Source organism: Camponotus floridanus, unplaced genomic scaffold, assembly GCF_003227725.1.
Source record: "Camponotus floridanus strain SB8 unplaced genomic scaffold, Cflo_v7.5 scaffold156, whole genome shotgun sequence".
Taxonomy (NCBI): domain Eukaryota; kingdom Metazoa; phylum Arthropoda; class Insecta; order Hymenoptera; family Formicidae; genus Camponotus; species Camponotus floridanus.
The window spans coordinates 9,611-27,476 of NW_020229277.1; the positions used below are offsets into that span (position 1 = coordinate 9,611).

A 17,866-nucleotide genomic window follows, 5' to 3' on the forward strand; every position below is an offset into this window, starting at 1 on the left:
TTAAAAGAATATCGCGAGTGAAAGAGCGTCGAAAGTGTCCAAGGATGATCGCGCGACTTTCATAATATGTCGGTGAAAGTGCGCGACAGCTATTTTTCACAGTTCAGTGATAGCGCGATCGCGAAGATGGAGCGAAGTCGCGTCGCGTTATTTGCGCCCTTGATGATGATTATCGGATGCGAGCGAATATCGGGAGTGCCGAATAAAGTGTCGCGCGTTCGCGTTGATGACATCGTGTGCATCAAGATCGGAATGGGACGTCCCGAGGCGAGCGAGTGTAGCGGCCTGTGGAACAGCCGGTGAACGGTGAGTAGATGTGATTTATCATATTTGCGTGACAATTCGTGCTCATTCGACGCTTATACAGCATCGCGATGTCCCGAATTACGTTCGAACAAATCGACGCCGCATCATAATTCGATGCGATGCCGTGCAATTCAAATAAAGTCGATCGCGTGAAGATGGTTAGGCTAGAAGCGATTTCAAATTTATTTTATATACGCGCAGTGCTGCACAGCCTATCTCGTAGGGCTGCCAACTGTTAAGGTTCAATTTCATTGACGCTAAAAAGTAGCGTCAATGAAAAGGCCGCTTTAAGATGCGGCCTCATTGACGCTAAAAAGTAGAGTCAACCATTGGTTGAACAATGAAGCAACTATACTTACCTCTTTGTTCAACCAATGGTTGACGCTACTTTTTAGCGTCAATGAGGCCGCACCTAAACAGTTTCAACCATGGTTGACGCTATTTTTAGCGTCAATGAGCCGCACCTTTGAACTTTATTTATTGACGCTAAAAAGAAAGTAGTGTTTTCATTGTTCAACCAATGGTTGACGCTACTTTTTCGCGTCAATGAAATTGCACCTTTAAAGGTACCTTTATGCTTACAGCCGTGGAATTTCGTGTGTGATAGCCTTAAAGTATATATGACTGATGGGAGGTTATGCTCTGTGCAAATTTTTAAATTGTGCCGGAGGCATATTCCCTTTTTATGGGGAATGAATTATTGTAGATCTGTACAGACCTAAGATGTAACGAAATTTAAGGGTTCTTTTTATCAAGTTTGTGAACAATTACATAGTCTCAAACGATAATAACAGAAAATGAAGCTAGTCAAACCGAATTGGGTTACTCATGATGGTTCGTAAAGTTTATCGCACTATTTTGAATAGTTTTACAATTCTGTTGTTACGAAAAATCTATTATTAATCTTTTTTTTTCATCAGGATATCCGATATTTTCCATTGATATACATCCCGATGGGAGAAGATTTGCGACCGGTGGTCAAGGTATTTTGTTTTTTTTTTCCTCTAATATTTTATTATTTAATGGAAATCATATTTGCTAAGTTAAAATAATTAGTTAGAATAATGCTGAAAATTTTATTCTCATTCTTTGTATATTTAAATATTAGGTGGTGATTCTGGAAGAGTTGTCATATGGAACATGGAACCAGTAGTTGATGAGACTGCTGAAATGGATCCTAATGTTCCAAAAATGCTTTGCCAATTAGATAATCATCTAGGTAATAATTTATCTCTTATTTTCTATATATTATAAATTGACATATATGTATATAAAAGTTATACATATATGTATAACTTATAAAACATATATACATATGTTTTATTTTTTGCATATAGCCTGTGTAAATTGTGTGAGATGGAGCAACAGTGGATTATTGGCATCAGGTGGTGTGGATAAACTTATTATGATTTGGAGATTATCAGGATCAGGTGGAAGTTCTATTTTTGGTGGAAAGGCCAGTGTGGAAGCTTGGAGATGTATTGCAACTTTACGTTCACACGAAGCTGATGTGCTAGATCTTGCATGGGCACCACACAGTCCATGGCTGGCTTCAGCTTCAGTAGATAACAGTGTGATAGTGTGGGATGCTTCAAAATTTCCTGCAGTTGTTGCTGTGTTAAAAGGACACACAGGTTTTGTAAAAGGTATTACTTGGGATCCTGTGGGAAAATACTTAGCATCTCAATCTGATGACAAAACATTGAGAGTGTGGCGTACAACGGATTGGACGGAAGCAGCATTGATATCTGAACCTTTTGATGAATGTGGTGGAACAACTCATGTCCTGAGGCTTTCTTGGAGTCCGGATGGTCAGTATTTAGTGTCTGCCCATGCAATGAATGGGGGAGGACCTACAGCACAAATAATAGAAAGAGATGGTTGGACACAAGATAAAGATTTTGTTGGACATAGGAAAGCAGTAACTTGTGTTGTATGTATTAAAAACATTTTATTTTGTTTTTTGGATTGAAAATATACTTCTACCAAAAGTAATATTAAGATATTTATAAATGAGATATACATATTTACATCCTCTTCTTTTTCTTTATAGAGATTTAATGGTAATATTCTACAGAAGAAGCAGCCAGGTTCCTCTAAACCACAACAGTATTGCTGTGTTGCAATAGGATCACGAGATCGTTCTTTATCTGTGTGGTTAACATCATTAAAAAGACCTCTCGTTGTAATACATGAATTGTTTACACATTCTGTATTAGATGCTAGTTGGTCACCATGTGGTCTTCGCCTTACTGCATGTTCTTGGGATGGTACTGCTGTGTTTATTGAATTCACTCAACAGGAATTAGGACAACCTCTCGATCCTGCTGAACAAGTAATTATACATATTACATATGCAGTTTTTATTATTTTTAAATATTTTATTTGAGAATGGGTTATTTATTTCTTTGCATTTGTAGAGCAGCCTTCATGAGCGATTGTATGGCAAACCATTAGTTCAAGGAAGTTGTATGGTGATGGAAGCTCCGGAACTTCTCAATTTAAAACCACCCGTGTCAAATCAATCTCTTCAAATGTCATCTGCTCCAAGCATTCCACCGACCACTAATAGTTCGGCTACTTTGGTTAAAGGACCTATTAATAAACAAATTGAAACAAGGACTTCGGATGGTAAAAGAAGAATTACACCTATGTTTATTCCACCGCCAGCAGATACAACGTAAGTTAATTTGTCGCAATTTTGAATTTAATCTTTAATCTTGCATTGAATCTATTGTCAATTTTTAGGGATACAAATATCAGCAATAGTTTAGGCACACCGACATTTACAAGTAAAGTACAAACAAAAAGTTTAATTGTGATAGAGAAACGCAACGATGTTGTCGCGCCTAATGTTACTTCATCGTCCGTAAAATCACCTGCTATCGATATTCCGGCAGTCTCTCTTACATTGAAACGCAAGGAACAAACAACGCCGAAAATACATCATTCCTCACCGAATAAAAAACCTAAATTTGTATCTGACAAGGCTGGAGGTCAGATGCTACTGCCTCCGCTGAAGCCATCCAGCTCATTGTCTCAGCAGGCAGGTCATTATGCTGTGACAGTCACTAATAGTCAGGGCTTAGCTCATTTGCAAGTATTCAGAGGCACAGATTCCGAATCGACATGGGACCTTTACTTAGGATATAGCGCTGTAGCGTTAGCGGCATCACCAGCTGTGATAGCTTTGGGTTTGGAAGACGGAAGTCTTCACACATTTCATCCCGTAAAAGGATCCCGACCAGCACCGCCATTAGCACCACCAGCACCGTTGGCAAAAGTTCATGCTGTTGGAAATACGGTAATTTATTCAATTTCCGATTGTTAGTCGATTATTTTTCTTATATATTATAGTCATAGTTTTGTACTTATGAGACACATACATCATATGCATCATATGCATATATATATATATATATATATATATATATATATGCATATGATGCATATGATGTATGACAAGATTCATAATTTAGATTCGATAGTAATCTTTACATTCACGAATAAACAAAATTTAGCAATCGACATAAATGTATATCTATAGCAAATAAGAAATTGAATTATAATGATTTTAAATTTTACAATTTTAAACAAATGTTATACTATGTTAAACAAATGTTATATGTAATATTACATGTAATATTGTTTATTTATGAAATAATTTATATAATAGGTGATGGTAATATCAAGCTGTGGTGCAATTCGTGTGTGGGAAATAGGGAATACGTGTAGAATGATTGTTTCAACCTCAGCTGCTCATTTGGCTCCGCCTGGAACATCTTTACTGACGTGCACTCTGTACAACGGAATGCCTCATATAGCGTTTACTAATGCACGAGCATATATATACCATAAAGACATGGGTAAGTTTATTTTTTCTTTTTTCGCTCGTATGATTGTTCATTATGCATAAACGATCATTGAATATTGTATAGGAACATGGTTGTTAATTGGAGATAGCCAAGATCCTATATGGCGATGGTCGTCATTCAATGTACTGAGCACTTCTGGAAATAGAGCTCCTAGAGGACCTTTATCGTCATTGCAAGAAGGATTACTCAGAACTGCAGGGAATACTTTGCCAAATCCGCGGTTACCGCATAGCGCACCAAGCGTGGTTTCTTATTTAGAACAACAGTTACTCGCATCTAAAGCTCTTGGAAGCGCTCAAGAATATATTTATTGGCTCATGGCTTTAGTGTCATTTTTATTAACGCAAGGTAAGTCATGCAATTTGTATCGTATTTTCGTGCATCTATCTATTGAATTATTTTTATAATATCTTTTTAGATGGTTTGGAGAAACGTCTAAGATTAATTTTGGATGATCTTTTGGGCCCAAGTCACACATCAGCTTCTAAGAGCATATGGGAGCCTGCAATTTTGGTAATATTATTTATATATCATTAATTTTTAATTATATCAAATAATTAACTTATTTTTTATATCCGAATATAGGGAGTAAAGAAGCATAAACTTTTGGGTGATGTATTAACTGTAATTGGTAGTCATCTTCGTTGGCAAAGGTTATACCTCGAGTATTCGGAGCAATTAACGACACTGAAAAATCAAGTTAATTAATTCATTCATTACAATGCAAATTCATTGTTTCAAAACAATTCATGTTTTCTTTTAGATATCACATATTGTATAATGTTAAAGATATTATGGATGTGTAAGACTGTACAGTTTTTATAACATTTGCAGTTTGGCATACCACACTTGAGGTATAAATGTATTATAAGGAATAAACAACATTTAGTACAATAGCATTTATCACACATGAAAAAATTATCCGATTTTAATCCCATTTTTTACAATGGATGAATTACTTTAGGAAAATGGATGCGGATAATGACGATACAGGTAAATTTTTTATATGTATGCATATACGCGCGTGTTCATGTATGTATGTATACATAGAGTATTCCAAAAGCATCAATTGTCTTTTTAATAACTGATTTTTTTCGTCAATTTGGAAATAATTTTTCCTGCATGAAAATGGTATTAATAAATTTCAGTTATAAGCAATTCAAGAAAAAGAGTCTTTTACTAATTAAACTTTGTTAAGTTAAAAGATTAGCACAAAACATTCTTTATTTAATCTTAAAGTTTATTTTAATAGAATTTTAATTTAAAATTTAGTTACAAAGATATATAATGATAAAAATTGGAAATTTATAAAAAATAACGATTTTTCTTCATACTTTTATTAAGGTAAATAACGTAAAATCTCCAAATTAATCAAAAAATCTGTTATTAAAAGGACATTTGTGGAAGTTTGAAATATACATACGTGAAGTATTTCAGATGCTAATTTACAATGAATTTAAAATTCCAAAATAAATAATTAGTGAGCACAAGCTAATTAATCTTTGAATAAGATGAATTAAATGCGTTCGTTCTGTGCGTTGGTATTATTTTTGTCTCGTTATTCTTAGAAATAGATCACACAGTCATTATTTAACTTCTCTCTTAACTTTATTCATGGAATATTAATGTAACAGCAAATCGATTGCAATTGATGTTTCTTTTCAAGCCATTCTTCCTTATGGAAGAAATTGTGTTCTGAATTAGCACCATCAACTATCATAATATTACGTTGAATCGAGGGAGAAAGAGAGAGAGAGAAAGAGATTCCAAGTCGGACCTTCTGCTCTCCAAAACCGATTCAACGCGACGTTTCGATATATAAACGCAACGTATAAAAAATAAAGTTAGGCAAGTTATTTCTTATGTCCTCTATCATGAATATTGCATATAGTAGAAACGCGCGTTAATCCAGGTTTAACGCATACATATGTTTTATTATATGCTGGAAAGATGTATCATTAAAGTTCTTTTTTATCGTGTTTCGTTGTATACACATTTCGCGTTTAGAAATAAAAATAAACTCTGTACAATAGAAATTAGCAAACGCGAAGCATGACGATAGAATCGTATTCTAATTTCAACTTAAACACATCGTTTGATTATGACATAAGCTTATATGTATATACGAACGCTTCGAGAGCAAATCAGCTGTTTTTTTTTACAACGAATATTTTCTTGAGGATTCATTGTCATACTGAAATATTCGATCGCGCATATTTCGCGCGGGAATAGCATGAGATTTTGCATAGCGAAACATCGGGAGGATATACAATATCATATATGTACAATAAATTAAAGAATGCGTTCTTGTCGTGCGGTTTATACATATTCTCAATTACCGCTTGGTCCGTTACATAATTTACGTAGAAATACGTCATATGTAAAATTACTATATTTATAGTATATAAAGATTTTTCTATATGTATTATAATTGCGACCGATGGAAATACTAATGAGGCAAACTTAGGACAGTACGAATCTTATCTTTTTTTATGTCCTCTGATTGTAGAGGGAAAGTAAAAGAAATTTGTTTATTATGCTTCTTACATTGGCTTGCTAATATTTGCGGAGGACCAATTTCGAGTCATGTACACAGCGAAATGAGAGCGACCAATACATCGCGTTCATTCATTACACTGGTGGCGGTCCATTCGGATAAAGGGCAATCGGCGTAAAGCTCCTGGCGAGATTATTAGAGAGCATACAACTGTAATCTTCTTCTGCAGACGGTACCAACGATGCGACGCCAAGCAATAATAGCATTAGCGCTTGAATCGGTATAGAAACTCGTAGGACTCTTCCTAGGAAGCGATATCCTCGCGCCAACACTGTTCCGTTGTTTTCGTCACCACTAAAACAAGTTTTCAACAATGAAAAATTTAATGGAATTTTCCATTGGAGCGGAGATATTTTACGAATATAATAAATTTTATTTATTAGAATTTATTACGAATATAATAAATTTTATTTATTAGAATAAATAAAGAGGAAAGAGATATGTCTCTATGTAACATAATTTATGCAGTGCCTGATGGAATATTTTCTTGAAATTATAGAGAGCATTTTCAGAATGATCAAAAATTATTATATAAAGAAGAGTTATTTTTTAATGTTAATTTTATATTTTTACAATTTTTGTTTTTTTATAAATGTGATTATACCGAAATGGTATTAGAAAATTGCGTCACTTGAGAATAAAAATTATATACATAATTATAGACATTAAGATTACAAAAAATATGCAATAAAGAAATGGAAGTTTCTATTTTAAAAAATTGATCTTAAAAAGATCAAGACTTTTATATGATTTTTTAAAAAAGATATCGAAAGCAATAGCATCAGCATTTTTATATTTTCTTTGAATATTTTCCTTTATACATATTCTTTTATAAATTCTGCAACTTTTATATAGAATTTTTTTTTAATCAAAAATTTTGGCAATATAAAAATGGATAATTTAAATTAAATCACCTTGTACACAACATTCACACACAGTGGCAAATTATATACTTTAAATTACATACTTTGTATATACCGTTGTGTTTGTGTACATACATACATACAATATACATACATATGCACATACGTACATACATTCATGCACGCACACACACTCACGCGCGATAAATGAAGTTTTATCACAATGCTAATCTACAAATATTATGCAATAAAAGATGAAAAAAGAAAATAACATACTTTGTGCTGGTGTGAGGCTGATCAGTTCCAGAGGCAGCTTCGTCGAGTAGCTACAGTTTAATAAAACAGAAAACAAACAATAAGATACTGTGCAAGTGATCACTACGAATAATTCAGGCATAGAAGCGTCATCTCTCTCAATGAATACAAAATCGAAATTTATTCAATTGTTTTTTATATATATATAATCATGAGACGAAGCTTCTCGCCTTGAAAAGTTAAAGTCGTGTGATTTTATTAACAATACATTGTGCAATAATTTACAATAAACCTATATAGAACCTATATAGAACTACCTATATAGAAATATAAATAAAAACAAATATCATTTTTCTTCGAGTGATATAAGAGTGATTATTGTAGAAATTATAAAATGCAAATACGAATTTTTTAATGCATATTTTAATGTAATATAAAATAAGTTTTAAATATGCATTTTTTAATGCATATTTAAAACTTATTTTATATTACTCTACTAGAAAAAAGAAAAAAGTAAATTAACAACGAAAATTTTTAAAATACTGAAATGTCAAGATTATGATTTATGTGAAAAATAAAAAAATTAGTTCAACACGAATCATAATCGAATTGCATTCTTAGAAAAAAACCAAAAAAATGCGCCTTTATCAAGAGATACCAAAATTGTAATATTTCGTTATTATTGAATAACAGTAATGATAACAAGTTTATTTTCAAAAAAATTGATAACAACTAAATTAATTGATAATAGCAAGTTTGAATTATTTAAAAAAAAAAAGAAATAATACAATACAAATGAACATGTAATAGTAAATATTTTTAAAGTTATTTTGAATGTAAAGTTTTTAGAGATAAAATTTTATAAATTTTAAATGGTATCTTAAATGGACACAAAAATGCAAGAATTTCTTAAATAAAAGAACTATAAAATCTACAAAAATGGTTTATGATAAAAATAATTGATTTTATTATATCTAAAAATAAGAATAATTTGAAAATTTATCTCTAGAAAATCAATATAAAAATATTTATTTTTATCATTTTGTCAATCTCTTGAAGCTCAACATAAATCTATCAAAAATTTATTTTTCAAGAAAGTAATAATTCAAGTGATCATAATAAATACAATAAAATTCTATATAATATTATATAATATTTCACAAGTAATTATAATATATATAAATTATTTTGCATATTAATAAATAAATTTACATATGTGATAATATGTGATAATGCATTACAAAATTAGAATTTTTTCGCAATAATTTTCGACGCGAAAGGCGAAATTTTCTTTTCATTTTCAATTATAAATATACCTTTGTTGAGATTTGTATAATATTGTAATATTATGTATACCAATATCATCTACTATTATCCAGTCTAGATTTAATATACATATATATATGCCAGTGTCATCAATCGTATCATGCGAAATTTGCTTCAGGACTATATATATAAGCTCGATAGTAATATTTAAATATTAATGAAATTATACGATTGTTTTAATCAGACATAGATTTATTAGTGTAGATAGATAATTTAACTTACGTCATGTGAAAGAGATGCGAGAGATGTTGATGTAGCGGCGAGACCAACATCTCGCGGGTCCAGCCCAAGGGCAGCTCCTAATTTAAGAGTATAGATTCCGGTTAATCTTCTTAACGATTGCAGTCTTAATCGTAGTTCCTGCAAACGTATTCTAGTTTCCGTCTGTTCATCTAAAAGATGATTAGTCGCCTCTTGCAACGATATTACTCGTGGCTCGCAACGCTCAAGATCATTTCGCAGTTCCCTGAAAATAAAGATAAACTAAGAATTTGGTATAATATACTTTTCTATGTATGAAAATACTTTTCGATATATCGTATTTGTTAAACGCGATACATCTCTATAATTTTTACCTAAATTTATTATATTTTACTTCTATAACATTGGTAGATTCAGTCAGATCAATCGGTTCGCTGGCTCGAATATTAACTTCGGTGCGCTCGAGCCAAGCTAACAATTCCTCTATAATGCGGTAAAACTGATGATTTGTCATGAGGGCATTTTGCAATTGTTCTTGCCATTGCACGGCAGCTGTACAAATTTTTTCCCATCTGTTGTTCGCCACAGATAATCGATCGCGAAGCTCTTTCGCGCGTTCTATGTCTTCGGTATGATCGGCCAAGTGAGCGCCGACTATATTCAAACTTGTTACGATACTCTTGTGGCTGTCAAGATCAAGTAAGAATTCGCGATGATCTTGAATCACATCTTCTAGTTGTTCTATGTCACTGGGTGGCGAGTGTTGCTCACTTTGCGTACCTTCGGCATACTCTAACCATTTATCCAAACGCCAGAAGTCATTGTCCAACTGAGCCCAATTGCGGCGAGAGCATAGTGGACAGGTCAGTCTGCCATTATCGCTGTAAGAATTATGATTATCTTTAAAATGTGTAATATTTTTTTAAATTATAATTTAAACAGATTAAACAAATATTTTTTGAATGAATTATTTATTATTTAATGTATATATATATATATATATATATATATATATATATGTTAAAATTATAAATAATAACATTTTTAGAATTCATTTAATATTTGTGAAGCATTAACATTTATAAAAGCGTGTTAGATATATTTTAATTTGTTATACATAAGATACTATATTCATAACTTGTATTTTGACAATACATTAAAAATTTTTATATGATTAGTTACTCACTGATCACATGGAAAAGCGTAAGCATCAGTGATGGGCGATCTGTGTAGAATAATGGATAGGCATTATTTTAATCGGCTTAAGCATTATCATCTGCATTAAAAATTATACGAATCAATATTATTGCATTTATACTGGCGAAAAAAAATAAAAAATTGAAGCAATGTTTGAAGAAGTTTATGAGATATAGTTAGAGATGATACAATAATCGATTATTATTTAATTTATTATTTAAAGCGTTAATGGCATGGAAATAAAAAAAAGTGCATGCGTCTGAATGGATGCGATTATATTTAATTTATTAGATTATATTAATAATTATATTAATAATTATATTAATTTATTATATTAATAATTTTATGAAATATTGTTAAAAATAAATATCAAGTATATATGTATAAGAAATAATTGCGTATATATATATATATATATATATATATATATATATATAAAATATTGAAAATTGTAATACAAATAAAATGCAAGTAATTTTTCATGTAAATATAAGTGAACTTATAGAATAAAATTTTTTTATACAAGATTTTGTTCTCGAGATCGACTTTGAAGTATGTATGTAAATAATAACAAGAGTTAGCATTTTCAAAGATCACGTTATACACAATTATTTCTATTTGTTTTTATAATCAAATAATCAATTCACGCTTTTTTAATTCGTCGAGCAATATTTTCAACGATTTTTAATAAAATAAATGCATTATTGAGACTTGCATAAACATTGAAATGAAATTAAAAAAAAATTACCTGAGCTCTCTGATTTGTTGTTCACGTGCTCTTGCTAATGCAATAAGTGTGTCGTATCGTGCTTCTAGTGTTGTTACTTCGCTACTTTTAGCAACTCCTAAACTCAGTTTGCCATCTTCCATGAGTAGAGTATGAAAGTGGCGTACTAGTTCTATTGAAGACTGACAACTTCCAATCAGTTTAGCCTGTAATAGGCGCGTTAGCTTATAATAATTTTCAGTAGCTTATAATAATTTTCACATCAGAGAAATATCGATTAACGTATTTAACGTTATTATTTTCTTCTAATTAACTTTTTGAACAATTTTCATTATTTAAATACACTCTAACTTCTGATGTTTTTTTATATAATTTTATGACTTTCTCAATCTTCCACTTCTTAAATAAATTTTTAAGATAAGAAAAATGGATATATATATAATAAATTTATATAAATAAAATTTATATATATATATAATAAATTTTTAAGATAAGAAAAATGGATATATTTGAAAATCATATTAAACTATATATATAGGTGCTCGTTTGAATTCGATTGGAATAAATGTGTACATATATACAAACAAAACATAACAGAATTAACTGATAAAAGTCTTACGATATTCTTCGCAGCTGTGTTGAGTCCAGGACCGGAAACGGGATCAGGCGTCACCGCTGCTTCCAGAGTGTTCAGGGCGTTATTACATTCATTCAAAGCAGCTTCCAGTTCCATCAGATAAGCATCGCACGAGGTCATCTTGATAAGTCTCGGTAGAGTATCCACCTGAACTGCAGTGTCCTGCTCGAATTTTAAGGTCTCCACTTGCACCGCCTCGTCCACTTCCGATTTTTCTTGCATCTCCAAGTCCGTTTTCAGCACGGTTACCCGTCCCTTGATATCCCGCCACAATAATTGGTACTCGTCTACCAGTTCCTGAATCGCGGCCACGTCATCAGAATTGCTCTCCTGCATGACCTTTAATGCAAGCTCATCCGCCTTTCGCAACGTGACGTTTTGAGTGTCGAGCTCTTCCTCAATCTCCTTCAACTGTTGACGTCTTCGTCGTAAGGATGATTTCTGTTCGGGCGTAGCGAGATGTTGCATCTGCGTCAAGCGAACGTCTACCTGTGTCAGGCCTACTACCGCTGCGCCATGCATGAATACGAACTCGCGATAGGTCTTTTGTTCTTGTTGGAGGCTCGGGATAATTGCGTTGATTTTCATTCCGACAGCCAACCACCTGTCGATAATCTTCCGCGTCTCACTCGTGAGCGATTTGAAATTATCAGGATCCAGTCCAGACTTGGCCAAACGTCCGAACGTTTGTTCGAGGACTTTCAAGGCTTTTTGATGCGCCTCGATGTCTCTAGCGATCGACTTAGCTTTCTCCATTAACTTTTCTGATTCTTCCTTCGAGACCTCGGTGAGATTTTTCTCCAGTTCCGATAGAGACTTCTCCGTTTTGGACAGCCACGGTTCATACTCGTGTTTAATTTTATCTAGTTCTTGCAACCATTTCCAAATCGTCATGATTCTTCTTTTGCGCTCAGTAGTCTTGATACATACAGCTCTCCATCGTTTCTCCAGGTAGTTCATACCATTCTTTATTGCATCTGTGTTAAAGGAGGCTTTCCACGTGTCACAATCGCTCAACAAGAGCTCGCACAGATTCAACACTTGGCTGATATTACTGCTTTCGGTCTCGATAGTGGTCTTGAGATATTCGTGATCTTCGAGTTTCTTATCGATACTTTTCTGCATGGGTTTCTCGATTATGAGAGCCTCCGATAACTGACTCTCGATGCCTGTCAACCAAGCTCGTAGATCAATTATCTTCTTCAGTAACGAGTTCATAGTTTGAATTAGATCGACTAGTTTGCTGGTTCTCGCTTTGCCATCAACCATCAGGTGATTCCATTTTTTATTAACTTCGGCCAAGGATTGCTGGAGCTTTGCTTTCTCCGTCTCCTCAGCGATATCTATCAGCTCCTGTCCGGTATTTTGCAACCATTCGAGTTCGCGCTGTTTCAAACTCATCTCCGCTTGCAGCTCATTTGCGAGTCGCTTCACTGTTTCCTCGGGCTCGTCCAACGCTACTGTGTTATAGTCCTGCATTCGGAGCGTGGTGTCTTCTATCCATGACAACAACTTGTTTAACCTATTTTCCCATCGACCATGAAGATTGCAACGTTCCGTAAGCCTATACGCTAACAGGGCCAATTGATACTCAAGGTCGCCGTACTGTTGTGACAGAAGTGCATCATGCTGGTTTAACGTCTTCATGTCACTCGGACTTAGGCATTCCCTCAACTGTTCCGTTATGACACCGAGAGATTCGAGATTACGTTGTGCATCAGCCAGACGAGTTCTCAAATGCTGAAGTGAATCTAATTGTTCCTTCGTTTTGAATAGACTCGTCGGTTTCGCGTGAAAAGCCGCACTCAACGCCTGACTGATTTCTTGGAAGATCGCAGTGATTACGTTGGACTGTTCGATGTGTTCCTCGTACAACTTCTGTACTCTCTGAACAAAGTCTCTCCAGGTCTCGAGGCCGGCACGCAGATTGGCAATCCGTTGCGCATTCGCAGCATGTTCCATGCGTATCGAAACGGCTAGTGCTTCCTCGCAATTAGTCAGAAGGTATTCCTGTTGCTTCTGAAGGGATTCTATCTGCGTCTCGCCGGTTGGTACCTTATCCAATAATGCCTGAATTCTCTGTAGGATCTTGTCGAGCCGTCTCAGGTGAATAAACTGCAGATGCATACGTTGCCGTTCTTTCTCGACTTCTTTTAGCCATGTTAGCAATTTACTTTGATCCAGCCTGTACTTGTCCCAGGCCGATATTCTGTCGCGCACCGCCCCGTGTCGTTCTAATATTCTCGCCAATGTCTCGTTGTGCAGACTAGTCAAAGCGTTGAACTGCTCGGCGACCGACCTGTCATGTTCCTCCTCTTGCCGTACCGTTAACATGAGGTTTTGTTGCTCAGGTAGAAGCTTCCGATGGATCTCGCAGAGATTCCGATGTTCCGATAGACCGTTGTAGTCACTAGGTACGCCGGTCGACAGGAAGTCCTGCACATGTGTCAGATATTCCTCCCAGAGTTTCAGTGCGGCGATTACGTCTTGCGAGCGGATCAACCGCGTCGACAAACGATGATACTGTTGGAAGGTTTCTTGAAATACACGTTGCCATAATCGGATCACCTCGACTATCGACGGTTCCTGTACGGACATATCTAACGCGCGATCCTTGATGAATTGAAGCTGCGGTTCAGTTCGAGTCAACGCAAGAAGATGGTTCCGCAGCACTGTCAGCTGCTCGTTGGACTCACCTTGATCCACCGTCATCAGATTCTGAAAATTGGATAAGCTCTTCTGATTACGATTTGTCGATTCGGGGGGGTTCTTAAGAAATAGATTAAAAAATAAGAGGAAAAAGATAGGAATAAATTTGATATACGCAATTGATTCCGCGAATCTTCGATAACATGATTTATGGAGCACAATTTTTAACAGTCTCGAAGAAATCATGATTAATAACGTCCTCCTAGCAAGTGTAATCGTATGTAATCGCTTTTATACCGATCGACGTTGACAGTGAACGCTATGAATTCGCGTTGAAAAATGTAACTCGACGCGGCACCAGTTCTCAAGTTCGAAAGTTTCGGCCGACGATGTGTGCACGGGCGTTGCAGCCATTCAGCTGTTGCAGATTTCGTGACTGATGTAATTGCCACCACGGGTTAAGCCCTTCGGCCTTGACATAACAAATTGTTTCGGAACTACTGCGATTAAAATATAAACGCGCGTGCGAAGCGATGATCGAGGTTGTGCCAAGCACCAATGGTGCACCGCCCGAGAACTGATGGACGCCTTAATACATGAGACTAAAGCGGCCTAACGCCGCGGGTCTAACTATCACTTTCTAAGTACCGGCAAATGTGTACATCGATCCTTGAAAAATATTTTAATTGTGAGATATTCGAGGAAGGTCTTGTTCTCCAAGGTTTTGAATTCGTTTACACATATACAATGAAATATGCTAGAATATAATTAACTAACGCGCTGAATACACCTGGATCTTGTAAAATTATATCGTCATGTACACGTATTTTTTAAATATTTTTAAAGATATGGAATCAAAAATCAAAATCTCTTTCGTTCTTTATAATTCTTTTACAAACTTGCTATTCTCTTCTACATTAAAAGCAGAAGATATATAATTTTCTTAAATCTTTATATACATCATAACACTTATAATGGTTGAATGCGTCATGTGTTATAAGGAGTGGAAAAGATTTGATTGACATATGATTAGATAGAAGCAGAAGCAGCATATCGGAGGCACATACCTGTTGGACAGAGTCTAGAAAATTTTTTGTCTGGCATAGATCACTACGAGCAAGTTCCTGGTTGAGAACATGAGCATCTACCGTATCTGCGAGAGTCGACAAGGTTTCCCGAACATCCTCGAGTCGTTGACCGAGCGCTTCGACTTCGCAGTGCAGCGGTCCATCGGCGTTCAAACCTACGTCCGAAGCAATCTGTGCTACTAGACCGCGTAGTTCCGCTAGTCTCTCCTTGTGTTCTGCCAATGTCTCCTCGCAAATCTGAAATGAATTTTAAATACGCTCAATATTTAACATGTCTGTGTTAACTGCTCAAGCTTTTACCGCTAGAGCAAATCTCGAATCTAAATCTTAAATCTTTAATTTTAATTTTACACAGCATATAATATAAATATTGTGTAATAATTTTTACAAATAGTTTTATATTATTGTTTATGATTTATTATTACTCTTTATTTTTCATAATCGTGATCATTATTTATTATTTTTTTTTATCATTATTTATTTATTATTATTTATTATTTTTAATTTTATATTTTATTTTACATCGTATATATCATAGTTGCAAGTCCTCTCGATACATTATAAATTTTAATAAAATTGTTTTCCTCGTAAAAATTATATACGAATATATTTCATGTTATACTTCACAATTCTCACAATTTTTATATCAATTGTAATTTAATTTCTAAAGTAGCAATAAATATTTATATATATATATATATATATATATATATATATATATACTTAATAACATATTTAAAAATATTATTAAAATATTATTTAATAACATATTTAAAAATATTATTAAAATTATAAAGTCGATATAATTGTAGAAAATAACATATTTAATATATAATTGTAAAATAAAATATAATTATATATGACATAATTAAATAATATTAAATACAATAAAATTTTAAATTAAACAAATAATAATGATTAAATTATTAATTAAATAAATAATAAATTAATAGTTATTTACTTAATTTTTAGTAGTATATAGAAACTACAAAGAATTTCCAAATTTTCGACAAACTTGTCTCATATATATATATATATAACATATTTATTATTTATATATATATATATATATATATGTAACGTTCACTCTTTCCATCGCACGGGAAAGAAAAAATACTCATGTGCAGATTACTTTAATTACGTTTAATCCATAAAAATTATGTTTTTGAAGAAACTATGATACGTCAAAAGTTATATAGAAAATTCTTTTCAAAATTTTTTGTATTATATAGTTTTCGTAAATATTATTTGAAAATTAAATATTAATATTATAATATGAAAAATCTTCCAAGGGATCTTTAATTAAAATTTAATTTCATCTAATTTGTTTTCCTCTTCCTTGCCAGAATTTTTCTCATGTCATTGAGATAGAAGCGACGATGGAAATACGGACGATACACGCGCAATTTTCGTAGCACTAAAGTTATTTCTGTCGCATTGTTACATTCGGTAGGAATCTCCGGTCCGTAGCGAACAATCAGGACTTTTCGTATCTCTATTGTATCCGTCTGTCATTGTGTTACCTTTATTTCTTCCGGCGTGCACATGTCTTTAGTCCAGTTTGTCACTCATACTTTCTGCTTTTTGATGCGCGTTCTTATAAAATACTGCTCCGAAACTAGACGCACACGTGCGCCGCTATACAGCTCCCCGTCGTCTGAGCACATGGTCCAAATTGTCGATGCGTATTCATAAACGCGCATACACTGCCACACTCGCACGCATATACACACATTTACACGTCATGGACGCGCATCTGTTCACGTTCTCTGGCATGCCTAACAAATACGGCGCGAATGTTTAAAAAATCCTCCCCCGCTCCCTGATAAGGCGGTACGATAACAGAAATATGTGTTTGCGTCGAGATAAATGAATACTTTGAGAACGCGTATCGAGAGAGTAGCTGGATGCTGTAAACGTTGCAACGCCCTGAATCTAACTGGCGTAGTCTCCGAGGGATCGATGCGCGCGTCCGTATGGCTCACCCTCTTGCCCCCTATTCTCTCAACGACCTACCCTTGGCTAGCTTATGTCTCTGACTAGAGCGAGGAGATGATAATGAGTCAACCTTTACTCTTGTTCGTCCCTTCTTGTGTCCCACGGTAGCATAGTAGTAGTGATAATACTATGGTACGTGTGTAAATAAAGAATGATATAGGTTCCTTCATTCAAGGTATGATAATCT

The 17,866-nt window shown here is 34.0% G+C and overlaps 2 protein-coding genes across 2 annotated transcripts in view; one reads left to right on the forward strand and one right to left on the reverse strand.

Annotated features, from left to right (window-relative positions):
* Window positions 1–897: 897 nt before the first annotated feature.
* On the forward strand, window positions 898–4,989 carry LOC105254147 (protein HIRA homolog). The gene is made up of 11 exons (XM_011262649.3): window positions 898–1,140; window positions 1,227–1,289; window positions 1,415–1,525; window positions 1,644–2,239; window positions 2,360–2,641; window positions 2,727–2,986; window positions 3,055–3,610; window positions 3,983–4,172; window positions 4,245–4,529; window positions 4,600–4,694; window positions 4,767–4,989. Exons 1-11 carry the CDS (start codon window positions 1,104–1,106, stop codon window positions 4,887–4,889), a joined length of 2,598 nt encoding a protein of 865 aa, XP_011260951.1. The 5' UTR covers window positions 898–1,103; the 3' UTR covers window positions 4,890–4,989.
* Window positions 4,990–6,812: 1,823 nt separating this feature from the next.
* Window positions 6,813–17,866, reverse strand: part of LOC105254148 (nesprin-1) — a 95,375-nt gene continuing 84,321 nt past the window's right edge. The window contains 8 exon segments of the mRNA XM_025406823.1: window positions 6,813–7,032; window positions 7,878–7,927; window positions 9,405–9,648; window positions 9,758–10,264; window positions 10,570–10,608; window positions 11,329–11,513; window positions 11,927–14,662; window positions 15,661–15,918. Coding sequence (XP_025262608.1) covers window positions 6,813–7,032; window positions 7,878–7,927; window positions 9,405–9,648; window positions 9,758–10,264; window positions 10,570–10,608; window positions 11,329–11,513; window positions 11,927–14,662; window positions 15,661–15,918 — 4,239 coding nt within the window.